This window comes from Pleuronectes platessa, chromosome 5 (genome assembly GCF_947347685.1).
Source record: "Pleuronectes platessa chromosome 5, fPlePla1.1, whole genome shotgun sequence".
NCBI classification, from domain to species: Eukaryota; Metazoa; Chordata; class Actinopteri; order Pleuronectiformes; family Pleuronectidae; genus Pleuronectes; species Pleuronectes platessa.
In genome coordinates, this window is record NC_070630.1 from 13416445 (window position 1) to 13436244 (window position 19800).

General features: G+C 39.9%; 1 protein-coding gene across 2 annotated transcripts in view; it reads left to right on the forward strand.

Annotated features, from left to right (window-relative positions):
• limk1a (LIM domain kinase 1a) overlaps positions 1-19800 on the forward strand; it is a 50545-nt gene that overhangs the window by 8861 nt on the left and 21884 nt on the right. The window contains exons 1-2 of one of the 2 annotated variants that reach the window (XM_053422541.1): positions 1742-2296; positions 14410-14548. In XM_053422541.1, the coding sequence (XP_053278516.1) occupies positions 2133-2296; positions 14410-14548 (303 nt within the window). In that variant the 5' untranslated portion in view covers positions 1742-2132. Of the gene's footprint in view, positions 1-1741; positions 2297-14409; positions 14549-19800 lie in introns of those variants that run through there. The other variant, XM_053422542.1, reaches the window with a different exon arrangement.

Here is a 19800-nt window from a genome sequence, read left to right on the forward strand (position 1 = left end):
CTGCAGCTCTTCTACTGCCTTCCTGTCTTTCTGACTGCAGGTGTCTACGCCCTGACTCACTCTGCAGAACAACATCCCTGCCACTGATAACTGAATGATTTAGGACTTGCATGAAGGGATAGATTTGTAAATCTGCAAGGTTGAAACAAGAGATTGAAGCAAATCTCTTGCTAAAGAACAGCAATCATAATACAGATGTATAAAAGTCATGTATTGCTGAAATATGAATGTGCACCAGATTTAGTTGTGCAGCTTCGTCCTGCAGGGAAGTTTTTCTGAGTAGCAGACACAGTGAAGAGCTGCAGTGACTCAGCTGTTTCTACCTGCAGATGAACTCTGCCCGGTAACAGAAGCTGCAGGAAAAGATGGAGGCAGAACAAGATAATTTATTGTTGGACTGGTGACTGAGCTGAGGGAGTAAATAAATCATAATGTGCATCACTGACCTCCTTCTGTGTTACTGGTTCTCTGGAGTTGATATTGTGATATCATGATTTTAATTACAATCACAGTCACAACAAGAGAGGAACTGTGATGGTGTGTAGAGCTGAAAAAGAGTTGTTTAATTGATCCGTTGATTGACTTAAATATAATCTGCTGCATTGCTGTGATCAGATTGTGTTGTTAACATGTATTCGGTTTATAAAACAGACGTGTTATGATTATAACGTGTGTTTCTCATCATGTAACACATCTAATTTTTAGCCCTGAACACGTCCAGATCCTGATGAATGTGATAGTCTCTACTGCTGTCCTCCATAGCAACTGTTTCTATGGTGATGTGAGGCTGAGAGATCCAGATGGGATTTGAACCATCACTGGACTGAATCTCTTTCTGTGTAACTTACTGTAAATCAGTGAATTAGCCAATGAGACCATGCGGAAATACTCTGACTCTCAGAAATACTTTCATGTAAAAATACTCCCTTACAAGTGAAAGTCCTGCATAAAATGAACAACTTAACCGATTTGTTTTATCTGATGTTTTCAGTGCAGCAAACGTTACACATATCTGCTTTTTTACTTATCTGCATTGATATGCAAATAGTTGTTTATAGATATAAATGCGAAAATGTCATCTGGCCCTAAAACACTCACAGAAGGTGTCTCTGTTTGTGTTTTGTGTGAAGAAACGTTTGACTTGTGTGATAAAAGAAACTATACGGACTGTGAACCATGTGAACCATGGACCTCAGCTGATTGGTCTGAGGCTGCTTGAACAGATGTTTTCTGCAGAAGGTACAGCCGACATGAGTTATATCTGTGAGTGAGGTTACACATCATCTCACTCCATTATAACAACTTTTTAATTTTTCTAAAGGAGATTAAATCACCCCTTTTTGGAGTTATAAATGCTTATATATTTTTGCTGCGAATTAGGGACAAGCTGATACTTAGAAGGCTGATTGTTTACTTATGTACATTTCTGGTACAAAAAAAACAGCTTGATATTGTTTATAGGGGATCTGACAGTTTCTTATTGTAATTTATTTGAATTCACATAACAGTAATTCAAATTGTTTCAAACTTCCTTCTTTTATCACAGGCAATGATTTTTTGTACAAATATAATGTAACATGTCTAATTAGGAAGCAGTGTTCATGATATGTTCATGCAGTATGGACATTTGTTCATGTGCTGCATGGCTTCTGCCACTAGGTGATGTACTTGAGACAAACGTTTGACTCCGCCCACTTCGAACACCACCCTGAATTGCACACTGGGGCTACTTGTCCGCCCCCACTCACTCCGCTACACAGTGAGATCAGAGCACGTCCACATGAGGCAACCGGTCAGTGACTTTGTTGATGTAGAAACAAACACTGAAAACACAGAGTTCCTCTTTCGATCCACAGCTGATTTAGAGGAGATTTCAAAATATCCAGATATACCTTGTATCGCGATATAGCCTAAAAATACTGCGATATTAGTTTTATGCCATATCGCCCAGCCCTACTACATGGGGGTTTTAAAAAGAAGAAGCCAGCAGCCCTGTGACATCTGCAGGGTCATATCTGCTCCCACAGGGACAGACGACAGGAAATGCTCAAAGAAGAAGCGTGACCCCTGGGTGCTGCTGCGCTGAGAGAGGAAGTAGAGACAGAGAGAGACAGAGGGGGAGAGAGTCATTGATGGTTGAGCCAGCGAAGCAGAGAGGGAGTGTGAGGCTGGTTGAGCTGTTGAACATCAGAGCTGCTGACATGAGTTGTTCCTCTGACTATCAAAACAAGACCCTCGCTCCCACCGCTGACATGTCAGCCAAGGTCCAGTGCAATGACAGACTGCAACTCTCAAAGTAAGTGAACCAAGGAAGTTATGTGAGTGGACGATTATTGAGTCTGTGGTTTATCATGATATCACTCAGGACAAATAGACTGAAAAATAACAAACTTAAGGAAAGTCACAGTAGCTCCAGCAGGCGGGGTTTGTTGATCTTTCATTAAACGACACCCTAATAACAGATGAATGTGTCTGGTGGTTCAAACTAAACATTAATCTGAGAGCTTACTAGATTTATCTAGTTTATGATCATTTTATCTGGTGTAAAATCATTATGGTTTTAACTTATTTAATCATGTTTGTTGATTTGTGCAGTCGACTGAATACGACTTTTTCCTTCATTAATTGGATAAGCGTTTTGTAAATGAAACATTACAAAATGTCTATTACATTATCCAAGGAAGAAATTACATGAATTGTCTCATGTGTTCCAGACTAGCAAGTCCAACACTTCATGGCTAACTTCGACACTATTTTATTACCTTTACGGATCTGGATCTGGGGGGTAGATCCGGGAATGTTTTTCTCTTTATTTATCATTGTGAGATAGATATTCTGGTTGATTTCTCAGAGAATAGTTCATGGACCTTGATGAAAATGTCAGGCATGTCTAGGGGGCTGATATTTATATGTGTGTGGAATTTGGTGCAGATCGAAATAGAAATCTGGATCTAGTGATTTGAAATGTATCATAAGGAGGCTGTTGGACCTTGGCTGAGGTATCATCTCTGCTGAGTTCCAGTTTAGTTTCAATACACACTAATGTTTCTGTTAATTACACACAGTAAAGCTAACAAATTCTGTCCAACCGCACATTTTCACTCTAGCCAAATTTGAGATAACTTCCTGTTTCCTATAAAATGCCTAATGGGCTTTTTGTTTCTAAACAACAGTCTAAAGCCCAGAGGTTAATTTAATTGAGACAAAAAGAAAAGCAGAAAGAATTGATCAAAAACATTAAACACAGGGGATGAGCTCTGTTTCCTGAAAGCTCCGTCCCAAGGTTCAGCAGCAGCCGTCTCTCACACCTGATGTTTCACTTCCCATCCAGTCTCTCCCACTCTAAACTGACACAAAGGAAACAAACAACTTCTTTAACTTCTTTAAATACATAAATCACACTCGCAGGCTCCAGTCAGACCCACAGTTTAATAAACAGGGTTTACCAGAGGGCCGGCGTTATTGAAATGTGGTTTATGTGAATTACTCATTTCTCTTTAGATTGTCTCCCACTTCTCGTTATGTGTCACACTTCTGTCTGTGTGGATCCAGCAATTCCTGTTTTCAGATCAGGACAATGAATCAAACGCTGATGTGTCTCACATCATCTGCATGTCTGGTTGTTATAGATGAATGTTGCTGTCACGATACGAGATAGTGTTTTCACAAGGTACATTGTGTGTGTGAGTGTGTGTGTGTGTGTGTCACAGATATGCGCAACATTGTGCTTATTCATATATATATAGTAAACACATGGGTTAAACATTTTGGTGCCCCTTATTGATCTGGCAACTTTTCAACAGGGTTTATAAACTAATTCATTGCTGTTTTAACAAACCATTTAACTTATTTAATTTCTAATTTGTTATAAGTCAGAAATATGAACAGAAGCTCTTCATCGTTTCTCCACTGACATGTCTGAACTCTCATTATCCGGAGAAATGCTGCCGGCCATCTGGACGGAAATATATTTTTAAATTATTTATCAATGTTTACAACTGTAGACTTATTGGATTATTGTGGAAGAGTTTATTTATGACTTATCCACTATAAATAGCTGCAGATTTGTTTGCTGGAGGGGTCACACTAATGATTATAGCAATGAAAAAGTGCTGAAGGGGGATTTTGTACAACCTGGCAGCCGCAAAAGATTTGTTTTTAATAGTCTATAATGACAGACCCTATATGAAAATATAGTATTTAAGTATATGTATATAGAGAGTCCAGAAAGTGAAGCCAAACCAATACTCTCTCGAATGACCAGCAGAGGGAGACTCCACTGGTTAACAAAGTCAGTTATTATATAGGTCTATGAGAAAAGGAATAAATAGTAAATAGTCAATCTCTAGTTTCAAGTCTTCTTTAACAGAATGATTTGTTTTTAGGGCCCGAGCACTGACAGGCACTGACAAACAGAGAGGCCCTATTGAAGTTGTAAGGATTATTATTTAATTTTTTCAGGCAAATTAATTGGCTTTTTGTTATTTTACATTTTTTTATGTTTTTAATTAAAAAAAGAACATATGTACCTCCTGCGTGGAAGTGGATTGCGCATCTCCTGCAGATTAATTTAATTTAATTTAATTTAATTTCTTACCAAAATTTGCAGAAAATTAGTTGTATTTCTTTTCTAGTTCCTTTTCTTTTAAACTTCATTTTAATTTTTAAATGATTGTCCTATTAAGAGTCAGATAGATGTTAAAGCACAGAAAACATTAGGTCATGGATGCTGTGATTGACAGATACTACCGTGTGGGTGGGCGTGCTTTTATAGATGGAGCCCTACCAGAAACTTGTATAAATGTATTTATTGATATGGTACTGTACAGGTTTTCTGCATACGCTTTTGTTAGTCTGACAGTTTTTTTACGTTGCTCTCATTGAGCCATTTTCATGTGTGATTTTCAATCTACAGAAAAGTTAAGCTGTTAGATATTCAAGTAGGTCATTAAAAAAAGTAATGAATGTTACACTCTCTGTCTGCCCCAGTGACTCCTGCTCCTCGTCACTGTGACGCCTCAGGGCCTCGTACCTGCTGATAACGTACAGACAGGAGAAAGGAGTCGTCCTGTGTGTTGGCGCTTTTTGATTAATCAGCCGTTCCCGGACTCTAACCTTTGGCTCCACTTCGTACTTTTAATCACACTGTGAAAATTCAATGTTGTCGCTTTTGGAGCAGATAGAGTCCAGACTTAAACCCTGAATATGATTAAAGAAAGGAAGATTAACGCCCTTGTTCTCCTTGTGTTGAGTTGTCAGTCCTGTAGCTACAGGTTTGACCTTAATCGTTTAAAAAAAATTATACAGACTTAGACACCTTCGACATTTTATAATATATGTTTAAAAAGCAGGCTTCAACTTTTTTGGCTTAGTTAAAAAACTGTTTGGAAACTTAAAGGGAATTTCAGAATGTCTCAACCTGGGCTGTGTTCATATATGTAGGTGTTTCAATGAATGGTTCTCACTTTTGGAATCAGTCCAGTAAAAAGACAGGAAGCACAGGAAGACATGGCCTCAGTGGATACAATGTAGTTTTATGGGGCACGAGTCCACGAAAAGCGTTTATATTACCAATGTAAAATAGTTATTCTGTATATTTGCTAAGAGTCTATGATATACATTTTCACTTCAGGTGTCCTGTTATTGATCATGGACTGCATCAGAAAACAGACATAGACTCCAGGTCTATAGATTGAATCCAATGTTAAGTACCTTAAACCTGTATTCTCTTGAATGATCAACCAGAGGGCGACTCCTCTGGTTGCAGAAAGTTTCTAAAGAAGTCCCTAAAAATTTATTCTCACTTGATTCATAACATCAGTGAACATTTTTAAAGGAGTTTATCGTCTCTAATGTTAGTTTCAAGTCTTCTTCGTCACATCATGATGTTTTTCATTTATAGCACGGTATGCATCGGGGTGTGGATACGGCGTGATTGACAGCTAGCAATGTCCAAATGGTGCAGTGATTGTTGCAGATACAAACCAGTGCATGACATCAACATTTTCAATTACTCTCGATGCAGATCGTTTTAAAATGACATTTTGAAAAAGAAAACATATTAAATCACACTATGAATACAGTTTATCTTTAATAGACTTTTTTCACAGCAGACATTTTAACTTGTTAAAGGAGGAAAAAGCAGAGGTGTAAATTAAAACATTGACGAAGGCTTCACTGCATCAAGTTTCCCAGTAAGCGACGACGACGTGAGTGAGTGAGTGACCATCAACAACAGAGGAGATGTGGAACTGGCTGCGAGAAATGAAACAGCAGCAGCACAAAGAGAGCTGTTAGTGAATGAGGCCTCTGCTGTCTCTCCTGGATCCCAGTAAACAACACTCATGGTGGTTCCCAGAGCTCACTGAGACCTTTTATCAGTTCCCCACAGTGAAACAAGTGTGAAGGGCCCAGACCGACTGTGCCGACAGTCCGTCAGTCACCGCAGCTTAACAATCACAAAGGAAACTGCTGCCGTGTACATCATTCACTCACAGTCTGCCAGTGCCCCTGTTTATCAGCTGAATAGACCAGTGAGCCTGGGATAAAGAGCGCGTCTGAAACATTTGTTCTGCAGAGCCCGGGCTACGCAGCCTGCAATTATTTCCACTGATTAAAATTCCCAACCTGCTTTCCTCCGCAGCTTTTTGATTTATTTAGGAGCAGTTTAATTCTGGTGTCAGTGCCACTGAGCTGGAGTTTACCAATGTCAGGGGAACAGTTACTTGAGGCTCGGTTTGGGTGGGTTATCACCATGAAGGTTGCCTTGGTGTCACCATCAAGTCATTCCAAGTCAAAAACAAAAGCAGCTCTGACCTGCAGGAACTAGGGTGACTAGCAGGTCAACAGTCAAATCAATTACCAGTTAAAGCAAAACAATGTAACTTATACTGAGCAACAGCGCCCTCTGCAGCCACAGATGGTGGTTTTCATGTAGAGAAAACAAAACATGTCAATCTCTTGACTGTGTAGTCCCACACAACTAAATGGTGTGGTACCCCCCCCCCCCCCCCTTTTATCCTTTATTACTATATGCATTGAATCGGTTATTTCCAATTGTAAATATACATTTTAAAATAACAGGGGTACAGTCTTAAGCCTGATTGGCTATGGGAATTCTTAGAGATTTTTTAGTAGAAGGCAATGAGGTAATGCCTCTTTATGTTGGAGGGTGACATCATCGCAGTGGCATTCTCCGTTGCCATGGGAAGGGGAACGGGGAGGAGTGGGAGTTGATTAAACAGGGGGCACCGAAAGGGAAGTGTGGGAACGAGATGGAGGTGTGTGCGTGTTCCTGTATGTGTGTGTGCTTGTCTATGTGATAACAAAGGTGCTTATATTAGTACATTTTAAAAGCAATTTATATACCAAATGTAAATATATGTATCAATATAAATATATTCACAAATATGGGAACCACTGTGGTTGGATTTTTCCTCTGTTGACTTTGAGTGGTAGACGTTATATCATCTGAGATATGACTCCCCCCTTTCGTTTGCAGAGAAGATGTCACAGGGTCTGTTTTTCCTTCACGTTCTGTATCTGTCTGTTGTGACTCAGAGGTTCTTCTTTATTTTTGGTCTCAGCTTTTTTGCGGTAGAGACAAGATGCACCTTTACAGTCTGTGCAGAATCTCTGTTAAGGGTTACAAATATTATCTCACACCAATATTTGATAATTATTAGAGAAAAGTCCGCCATATATAGTATATTATTGTTTGTATATTTATTTACCGCTTTGCTCTGATTTAAAGAAGACCTCATCTTCATTGTTCTATAAACTCTGCCTTTCAAAACAATTCTTGAATTTGTCTCTTTGTTGCTACGAAAAGTTCATCAGTCACCAAATGTAAATTCTCTACCTTCTTCATTATGTATATTTTTCCACAGTCGTATTATAGATTTCTTGATGAGGATACCGTCTTGTTTTATTTGCCTGTGTATTTGTAATTCCCCTGGAAGTGGAAATCTTGGCTCTGGATGAGGAATCCTCGTCTATTTATGTCTCCCCAGAGGGGCAAGAGAGGTGTCTTCCCCAGACAGTTTGCTGGTTTCTCAGCATGACATTCAGCTGTCCGTGTGTGTGTGTGTGTGTACGTTCGTGTGCTTGTGTGTTCATCCCTCTTACCCACAGCCCCCCTGTCTTTTTCCCAGTGGCTGTGTTTTGTCTTTGTCTGTGGGGTTTCAGCTTCGCCAGCAGGTCCAGTAGCATTTGCTGAGCAGTGGGACGGTTTCCTGCAGTCGACACATTTGTCTCTGTCAGACTCTCACAGACTTGACGTTTACAGTCTGATTTTTCATGATTGTACTGGAAGGTTGGGTCGACCAGTGTGTCGACTTATTGATCCCAAGTACTCAAAGCATTTCTGCTGTCAGGTCTGCTGCCTCTGCAGACTGGAAGGAGATGTATGTCCATCTGAGCTGCACACAGATGATGGAAAACTTAATATTTAATGAGTAGATGCACACATGTGTGTGTGTGTGTGTGTGTGTGTGGTGTGTGTGAGAGAGATGTAGCTCCTCATAAATGTGCATCTGTCAGTTGGTAATGATTCTGCTCCACACCTCTGCCAGGACACACACATGGTTTCCTTTTGACTCCTCCTGCTTCCTGTAGCAGTGTCAGCCTGCACGTCATTTAATGACCTATGGCCACATCTTTGTACACACACACACACACACACAAACAAACACACACACACACACACACACACACACACACACACACACACACACACATCATAAAAGGCTGACCAGAACTGCATGATCAGCACAGTTTGTGTGGGAGTCAGGTTAAATTCTGGTTATATTTCACTGTGAGACATTCAAGGACAAATCTGAAAGTGAATAAAAAAGCTGCTTGTTTGTGCATTACTTTGCTCAAATGAGAGCAGCTGTGATTTTTTAATGGATGAGCTGTTTGACAGAAATAGAATAGATGATCTATTCGTATTTAAATACATTTTGACAATCAATCAATGCCTTTATTTTTTTAGCAAAAATAGTAAAACATTTTATGTTAAAGTTTTATTTAATAAAACATGTCCATTTAAGACTTTACATTTGGCTTGGTGCAGTTGTAATGGACATCTTTTCAATATTTCTCAGTTTATTAGACTTAATTAAATAAAAAAAATATTCTCAAGATGAATTGATGGACAAAACAGTTTCTGCCCTGGTTCAGACTTGTAGAGTAGATATTTGTGTCATTCCCGTACTCTGCACAGTTTAGTGGAGCATCTGATGAGCAGATTCATGTTTCACACACACACACACACACACACACACACACACAAACACACACACACACACACACACACACACACACACACACACACACACACACACACACACACAGAACTACAGAGCTCTGAATTTCAGACCAGTTTCACCAACAGACGACATTTACCCCTAATTAATAGTTAATTGTCCATCTCCATATCTGTCATTTATCTGTATGTTTGTGTGTGTTTCTGTGAGACCTTTGTCCTGTTCATTTTCAAAGACCGATGACCCTGATTATATTTAAAGCTGAATAATCTGCTGTGCATTATTCGTCATCAATAATCATCAGGTCTATAGAACACCAGAAAAAGGAGCAAAAACTCATTATTTATTAAATAAGTCATAATTCCTCAGAGGCATCTTTCATTTATCTGCCTTGTCTCATCATTGACCCTATTTAATTCATTATAATTCATGACAAATATACTGTAGGTAAGACATCGTCATATTGTAAAAGCTGGAACCCCAAAATATTAGACATTTATGCTATAGAAATTAATGAATTATTAGAATATTGTCAGAGATGAATTCAATTAGTTTTTGTTGTATTTTAAACCCACATAAACACATTGTAATGTCATTCTTAACACATTAATTAAATAACAGTATGAAAGAACAGTGTATATTACCACACTAAGAACAAGGATGTGACAATTATGTATGTCACATTCACTACACTGGAATGTAATCTGTTATACAAGATGAGTGGTCAGAGGTGAAGGCAGATGAGACATTTTCCCTATTTGTCCTCACCTGTGTGTTCTTGTTTCTTGTTGGATATATTTACATTTTCATCAGATTCATCAGTTTCTCAGGGGCTTTGACTCCTTCATCCTCTCAGACCTGCTGCTCCCGGTTCATTCATATCAGCGGGGACAAGTTAATCATGTTAGGTATTGACCTGGGTCAGATGTCAGCCTGATGAATAGACGCGGAGTCATTCAAAAACAAATCACATCATGAAACTGTCTAATTAGATAAATGAGGGAATAATAAATATGAATAATTACAGACTAATACAGAGCACCATGTGGATCATTTATCTGGTGTGTTAATCATTTCAATTTTACAAAGACACACTAAAATATTTATTCAAAAAATATCTTTAAATATAAAAATACAGATAAAAAAAAAGATCTTTATAAAATTATCCTAGGTACATTTTTACCTTCACTAAGAATATAATCTTTTCACCAAGATTAAATTATAGTGCCGTTTCAAATCAGGGGGCGGATCTAGGAATCTATTTCACTCTCTTCAACATTGAGAGATAGGGTCATTTTTCCCCGACCTTTTTCCAGGTAATTATTAATCAGTCTTGATAAAATAATTAAGCACATTTTTTTCGGCACTGATATAATTTGCAGCTTGATTGAGTCTAAAGGGACTCTGAGGCCTTGGAGGAGGTATTTGCTCTACTGAGTGACATTATAAGATTTCATGTTCTATTTTACATTGTCACCTGTAAAACATATTTTTCTCCACCTCGTCATGTTACATATTTTGTGAGAGTTGATTTTGCTTGATGTTGAAATAGGTGCAGATCTGGTGAAATATTCCTATATCTTACAAAAAAACTAAGAAGTGTCAAAAGATAATGTTCCTGGCCCGCTGCCTGTCTCACACCGACCTAAAACTAGCAGATTCTCTTCCAGATAATGAAAAGTAGCTTTCACAGATTATAAACACAGAGTAAGTGAATGTGACAGCACGTAGCTGGAGTCAGATGTTATAGGTGGGAGGTTGAGGAAAAGGCTGCTGGCTTTTGACCTGGAAAAAGGAATTTATTACTCTGTCAGACATTTTGAGCTAATTCCATCAGGGATTTGTCTCCTCCGCTCCGTCACTGGTTGTTTCCTGCCCCTCAGGGGATACAGCTGGCTCTCACAGCGTCTGCTCCCTCTCACTTGTTATTTATGTCCGAGCAACTTGTGACTTTTTCATTGTCTCCAAGGTCATTGTCTCTTAAATCAACCATCTTTTATTTTCTTCACTCTCTACCCTTTCTTATAATGTGTTTTCCATACAGCCTCACAGATGTTCTCTAACTCATTCCTCTCTGTGTGTTCACCTTGCACTTCAGTTTTCCTTGCTAACTAAAGGGTCATGCATTATTTAGTTTTTCTCTGCTTTCGATTTTTGCATTTCTGCACAGCGAGGTGCCACGGCTTAGCAGAGTGTGAGAAACTGGTTTTGGGAGCATCATAGCAGAGTCTTTCACACTGGTAATCCTCTTACACGTCAATGCTCATCCCCACACAAACTCAGTCGCACAAAAATGCCCAAATCTGAGCACACAAAACCTCACAAGACACAAACTAAATTTGTATTGTGGTTTTCCCTTATTTATGGTTTGAAACTGTGTGTTTCCCTTTTTTTTCTTATACTTCTGAGACAAGATTATTGTCCCGAAGGCACAGAATTTTGCATTTCTATCTGGGAGTCACTAATGTATTCACCCATATCTTTAATCCTCTGCTGCCACTCCCAGCTCCAAGAGACGCTTCCATGAAGGAGCTAAACCTCAGTCCATTAAACTCACTCTTAGTATGTGTGCGTGTGCGCGTGCATGTGAGCGTATCCATGTGTGTGTATGTCTGCATGCACATTTAACTGCAGCTACCCTCCTCAGGTAAGACTTTGCCCCTGAAGGGGTTTGGCAGGGTTCTGCAGGGTGTGTGTGTTGGCGTGAGCGTGCGTGCAGTGAAGGACAGATATTGAGTGGCACAAAGAGCCATGTGAGTAGTAGATGTCTTCTGAAAGCCTTGACCCACTTCCGAGTGTCCTCCTCCTCCCCCCGCTCACCAAAACACACTGCAACACACTGCATACCAGAGGCTGCTCTGCCACAATCTGCTGAGTTGTGGTGAAGCTCTGCACCCAGACACTGGAGGGAGAGGGTGTGTCTGTGTGTGTGTGTCTATGTGTCTAATAAATTAATTGTGTCTATATGTACTGCAAGGTCATGTGTGTGCAAGTCTGTGACAAAGTCATATTGAGTGGTGAACCAGTTGTTACTTTACCAACCACACACAAACAGGTTTTACTGCAGAGTGGATGTAACTCTATAGATTTTGTTCAAATTCAACCCCCTGCAGAACAGAGAGTGAGTGAGAGCTAATAATTATTTTAATATTGATGATACATTAATTGTGTTTCCAGTAACTGACGAATCAATATGTCGATTGAAATTGTGCATTTCAGTTTCTTCTTTTGTCAGCTCACAGTCCTAACAGTGTTTTTGTAGTGTGACTACTAAACCTGATGCTATAACATCAAATAACATGAAATATTGCAAAATAATGTTAAATAAATGACGTTTAAAAATGCAACATATCTTCAGTCTCTTCAGTAAGTCAGAGCCACAGGACACAGTTGATTGTTTTCATCCCTACATCGCATCCAGACACCAGGAAACACAAAATGTTACTACAAAGATTGGGCAGTCGAGAGAAAACTGGGACCATATGTGGGAGGAGATGAAATATTCTGCTCCATACCCTCTGAATATGTTAGAGCAGACGGGGCTGCTTTTAAGATGATGTGAGGTAAGCTCTGCTGTGGAGGTCTGCAGACACTCACTTACACACTCACTGACTGTTACACACCGATTTAGAGAGATTACAAACATGCACACACAAGCCTGTAAGGACGTAAGCAGGGCATTGACTGATTAATGAACGATGTGTACATTATAGACCAGGGGATTAGCACACATTTAGATTTATGGGCAGATGCAGAGTAAATGTGGCGGATGATGTGAAGCCACAGTGTTTACAGACATATGAGTGGGTAGGTGCAGACAGAGACACGATGTCTGGTCAGTGAGGTTCTACCTGCTGGTTCACATTAAACCTGCTGAGTCCAACAAAAGCTCCTGGGACACATGAGTCTGTATGGTCGAGCTTGTTGTGTCACTGCAGAGTCAATATAGGACTAATAAGACTCCTCCCTGATGGTCATGTTTGTGCACATATGCACTTTATATAACTGGATCCTTTATCATGGTTCCCATTAACCTTCACAAAGTGTTCTTTCTTCCTGTGCTCTACATATTGATGTCATGTTTAACCACTAAATATGACAGTCCCTGTGGTTGTCAGAGTAAATACACACACTCTGAAACTGGAAAGCGTGTTGTTGTAGTCATGCACCACAATGATATTGTTGTGTGGTGTTTTTTGGATTGATCTCATATGTTCCTCATAGGCTGGGCTGGTGTGTGACAGAGACTAAGGCCCAATCCCATTTCACCCTTTCTCCCCAGCTCTAAGCCATCCCCCTCCGTCTTGCGTGTTTGGCGTGTAGGTGTAGTGTGTCCGGATACTTGTTGGGATGGAGGCGAAGGGCCAAGAGTTCGGCCGTACAGCCCTCCAAACAGAGATTTTTCAGACCCACTGAAAGAAATAGATTTTCAATATCTCAACAATATTATTAAATAACAATAAGGGATTATCATGCAAAAAAGATCGCCCAGGCGCTAGCGATCGCTTTTTCAAGGTTGTTGTTTTGAAATCCTTATTAATGGAAAAATTGCTACATTTGTGGGTCTCTCTCACAACTTGCTGGTGTTTCTGGGAAACCCCTTGGTTTGAATTGAGGGTTGTGAAAATCTTTGTTTTGAGGGCTCATCCCATCTTCATCCCAACAGGTATTGGAACAGCCTAACCCCACACGTGAATGTGCAAATTAAGAGGAAGGGCTGAGGGCTAGGGCCTATGGGTCAAATAGGATTTGGCCTAAGAGACTTTTATCACCATGAAAACTATAATTTGGGGCCCTGCAGGGCGTCATTAGGAGGGTTAGAGCTGGTTTTACAGAGTCCAGTACAACGTCATACAGTGTTGACACAAAAACAACCTGATCTGGTTAATGTTAAAGGACCTAACTGATAATAAGTGAGGGAGTGAAGATGCTTGCCATCTTGTTTCTTCTGATTTTGCAAATTTTTTTTTACAAAGCAGCTTAATACTCCCTCAGACTATGTTTTGATTTATCATTTACTTGATGAATGAACAACTGTTCAACTATTCAACTGGCATTTCTGGATTTGTATGTGTCACTGTTATGATGATGATTTTATCCTCAAATACCTAACTGCTCTCTGCCTCTTCTCTCCTGTCAGATGTTGTGAGTGCAGCGCCTCGCTGTCCCACTGGTATTATGAGAAAGATGGACGGCTTTTCTGCAAGAAGGATTACTGGGCCAGGTTTGGGGAGCTGTGCCACGGCTGCAATGATCCCATCACCACCGGCCTCATCATGGTAAGAGGATCTTTCCGCTGACTCACCTTTCTCATCACCTCCCTGATTCTTTGTCTGCTGATGAACCTCGAGTCACAGCTCGGAGCTGCGACACACAGACATCCAGGAATTTACAGCCTCACATACATACATGCATGTCGGACCGGTGCCAGACCTGTAACTGACCCTGATTCCTTTGACTGCTTCGTCATCTTAACTTACAGACCACCGGTGAACGTCTGAGCTGTTGATGTGTGTGGTTGTTGTCACACAGGAGAACACAGAGGTTCTGAATAGATGTGGCTTCAGCAGCGGAAAAACTGATAAACAATAGAGTCGACCTCTGTTGATAAGTGCTGCGTCATTAAAGGCAAGACGAGATACCAGCTTCACAGGAGAGTTGTGTCTATTTGCTGATTAGTTGTTGAATCACACTAATTCAAAGCTTGAAGAAACAGATTAATACTGAATGTCAGTCTACTAGAATATTTATTCGAGGCCACTCAAGGCCAGTGGTTGCATAAGTGAAGGTGCAATTTGGTTTCTGTTGGGTAGATGTTTATATTTTTGTGTTTGTAGAGATGTATGTATATATAAAGTTGGAGGATGCGTCTCCACTTCCTTCCACCGTCCGCAAATGAAGCCAAAATATCCCAGATCCGATCGCTGCGCGTTCTGAGCAGTAGCGACGTCCCTTACATGATCGACCGATAATGGGTTGGTCACGGCTGTCAATCAAAATGAGTCACCCCTGTTTTCATAGCATTAAATAACTAAGTAACAGAAACCGTCTTTGATAAAAATGCTTTTGATGTGTACAATGACTTTTTGGGTTGCTCCATGTCTCATCCATTAAACTGGAGGAGGTTGGGTTAATGACCTTTACTGGAGCCAGCCACCAGGGGATGATCAAGACATTTTTGGCTTCACATTTGGGGCATAGTCTATGATTCCAGGTTTTCTCTTCTTATAACATTTGTGTGTTCTGGAGATTGTGATCAAACTAAAGGGGGATTTGAGGATGTAAACTTGAGCTCCTATAATTAATTTATCAATGAATCCATTAATTTAGGAAATAATCAGCAGATTTATTGGACATGAAATTAAAAAAAAATTGTTTTTACCAACAATGCCATGCACATGCTACTGAGCATTATCCTGATATTCACAGCCCTTAATGTATTTAATGTTCATCTCCACTTATTGGGTGAAAAGTCGCAGAACACCAGGATCCGGCTGCTCAACACATTTCACTACCTGACAGAGCAGATGTTCTCAATATTATCTCAGCCAAGACCCCCTACAAGATTGAAAATAGACCAGAGACCCCCTCATGTATGTCCCTTGGAGTAATTTCATGAAGCCTATTTATTTAACACTTGGTTGTATTAAAAATATTTTCACCGTGTCAACACAGGATACCCAAACATCAGCATTTTCAGGGATAAAGCTGGAAACTCTTTACAGAAACTAGCTGGCTGTTTTTAGGAATGTGGTCAGTGTGTAGAGTTGATCCATGTTCAACAGCAGCAGGATTTATGACTCCCTGCTCATTCATCATTGCGAAAGCTTACACAGCCGGGCCGTGGTATTCATCGTGGCATCCACCCGTGAGGTAAAATTAGAATTATCAGCCGTGACAGCAGACGATAGGAAAACTATGTCAGCTGCATGTGGAAATACGTGAAGCTCATATCCTGGAAAAACACCGCCTGTCTACTTTGCATGAAGTGCACATGACAGGGAAATTATTCAAAGTGCTATTTGAAGTGGGATTTAACTCAAAATATATAAATTTGTATTTCAATTATATGCAACAAAATATCAAGGCTGTTGTTAAAATTCCATTTAGAGTCTTTAGTTCTGTCAAGTTGAGGTGATAAACTGTTTCTAAAGCCTTGGAAACCCAGAACATTGATAAAAAGAACAAATGGATTGACTGTTTGTGCTGCTCTGATAGAAGAAACTGGTTTAAAATATAAAGCTGAGTCTATTATTTGAACATAAAACTGCTTTCTCTGACACTTTGCTTCCAGGTCAGATTCTGCAGTGTGTCATGATCACGATGAACACAAGTTATTCATGTCTCTATGTGTGCGTGCGTGTGTGCGTATATGCTTTATCACACTGTTTCCAGACAGCTTGCCCTTTGCGTTGCAATCTCAGTAATGAAACATGTAGGAGACTCTAAAGTGAATTGGGTGGAGCGAGGGCTGCCGCACCACTCCTCCTCTTCTTCCTCCTGTCTCTGCTTTATGTTTCCTTTTACAGTGCAACAGTGATTGACTATCTCTGCAGTTACACTTTAGTAAATATGAGATCTGGCAGCCAATCAGGTCTTAGTGCCAAAATGGCCGCAGCAGCTGTGTCACAGTGTAGACGTGCAGACCGAGGTCAGCGGGCTGCGTCTGTGCCACACCCAGCGGAAGGAGAAGCAGTCGCTCTGATGGACGAGCAGAGCAGCAGGGAAACATGATTCTATATTTATGAAATATTCTGACACGACTGCACCCGAAGAACTCTGCTGTCACAGGCAAAGACTTCATGCAGTGATAAGTCAGAGTCTGCAGACACACAGGTGATGGTCGGCCATAGAAACACTCATGTGAGAAGAGGAGAGTAAGAACGAGCTGTGTTTGCATTTCCTGGGATTTTATTTCAAGCTTTTAAAATGTTTGCAAAATGTTTTCTAATCATTTTCTTTTAAGTAAAATGATTTTTTTTACTTAAAATCACCAGGGTTATAAATTTGCTTCCATTTAACTTTTAGTTTGAGCTCTTTTCTTGGCTCAGGCAGCTGTGGCTCAGGGGGTAGAGCTGGTCGTCCACTAACCAGAAAGTGGGTGGATTGATGCCCGGCTCCTCCAGTTTCTAGGAGACGTGTCCTTGGGATAAAAAGCTGAGCCCCCAAATTGCCCCTGATAGAAGTGTGTGACTGCTTTTGACAGATTGTTCTCTTATTGAGGGTGTTGGTGTATTCTGTACATTTTCTCAGGAACTGCAACTCCACTGTGGATGGAGCCATTGTTGTGTGTGTGTGTGTGTGTGTGTGTGTGTGTGTGTGTGTGTATGTGTGTGTGAGTGTGAGCTATAGCTATGTCAGCTATAACCTCCAGTAAACAGGTTGTAATTCCATCAGTGGATGTTACTCAGTTATTTACGACCTTTACTGTGACTAATTTAATTACTGAACACAGCTTTACCTTCTGTAATTTCTCTTCTCCAGTCCCTCCATCATTCTGTCCATCCATTACTCCTCCTGCAGACAGATGAACGTGCAGTAGTCACCTTCATCTCCACTCTCAGTTTAGAGTCATTCGGTTTTTCTGATGAACACATCATGTCAACCCTGTTCAGAAATAAAATAGACACCTTTTGCAGCCACTGTGTGAACTTGATCGAGGAGCCCCAGTCAAGGGCTCATTGTTTGGAGTTAGATGAGTGGAAAAAAGAAAGAAAAGAATTGAAAAGTGTAGGATTAACTTCTGGAATCCTAAGAAACAAAGTAAATCATTGGATCAGTGGATATTTGACATGTGTGAGGCTGAGTTATGAGAGTAAACATTTCTGTGACCGTCCTCTGTGCAGCACTGAACCTCATTGTTTGTCCATTAGGTCTTATTCCTGTTAGGACATGACTTGTTATGAATTTGCTGTTTGCAATGTCATTGTGTCAGAGCATTTAGAAAAAACGTCCTCCTGACAGATGGTTCTGGTTCAGCTCTGACTAGAATCAAATAAAATCTCTGGGACTTTCTGTTTTTCTCTCTTTGTGTCACAGATTGCAAAACACATAAACAGCTGAAGGTGAAATCCAAGACGTTTCCCTGAAATCAGAAGTGTTTATGAATCAAGGAGTTTTGTTAGGCAACATGTTAAATACAAATCAGATGTGCTGAGTGTTACACCATGTGAGTTCCCCTCAGCACGTCATTAGAAGTTTTTGTTGTTGGTTTCAGTTTTGTTTGATACTATTGGATTGTTTCATTTGGAGTCCGACAGAGTTTTGGGGACAGATGCCGATACTGATATTAGGAAGTAAAAACATTCTGATATGGATATATCAGCCAATATATACGTCTACCTAATAATTTAAGAAATCTTTCTGTTTGCAAGTGGAACAAATATCTCAAGGAGCGTTCATCTTAATGTCTTCACACTTGGCATGTGTATTGTTTAAGGCTCCAAAAAGTGCAGAGTTGAATAAAGAAAAACATTTGACCATGATTTAAGCTGTTTAAGAAAAATAAATTTAACTGAGGTTCGTCATGTTACAGTTTAACCATAAACTTTATTAGAAATGACTATAAGTAGAAAGAAAAGACAAATATTAACCAGATACAGAGACCTTGAATTAAGACTGAATTGGACTCTAGCTGCTTTTGCTTATGGTTACAAAACATTTACAATAGTTGATAAAATTGAAACATACTGTAAAGACAACATGAACATCGTGGGGGGTGATTGTCACAAATAACAGGTCTGACCTGGTATGAATTCATGAATGAGAAAGTTTAAGCATTTGTTTGTTTATTTAAAAACTTGCAAAATCAAGATTTTTATTTATTTACCTGGTGTTCACAGTATAGATACACACTTGATATATTGTATGTCACTTACTTCTGGTAATTTCAAATTTTCGAACACTTCAACCTTTTGTTTCTCTTTAATATTGTAAGGTCCCCCCCTTACTATTTAAAGTGCCATGAGTTAATTCAGGTTGTGATTTGGCGCTATACAAATATAATTGAATTGAATTAAGCAGTCCAACAGTTAAAGACAGTGGGTAAGGTTCATTGTTGTCTTCCATCTCTTTGCTCTCTGACATTATGAGTGATAGAGGAACAGAAATACTTTGTGGGGTTGATGGTGGAAAGTCCCAGATTATAAAGTGAACTTCATCAACTCCCACTGGTGTGAGGTAGCTCTGTGAATAACAATCACAGAAAATAATTTGTTATGGTAAACGCCTGCTGATTGTTAGTGCCTCTAAGTAAAGACTGGCGTGGGTAATAATACGTTGTGAAAGGTTATTTGTTACAATCGGTGTTGGTTGTGATACTGTCGTCTTAGCAACCCGATCAGCTGTTGATGATCTCATCTGTGGCGTGAAACGTCGCGGTCATTCTAGTCTGAACCCATGGCGCTGTCTTACTGTGGAAAATAGTTGAGGAATACTTAGGATCAGGGATCCTTTCTTTAAGTTGCCTCAGGGAGGTGAGGATTAGATAAAGAGGGATGATGCAGCTGCAGAGGCCTCTGTGCCTTGCTCG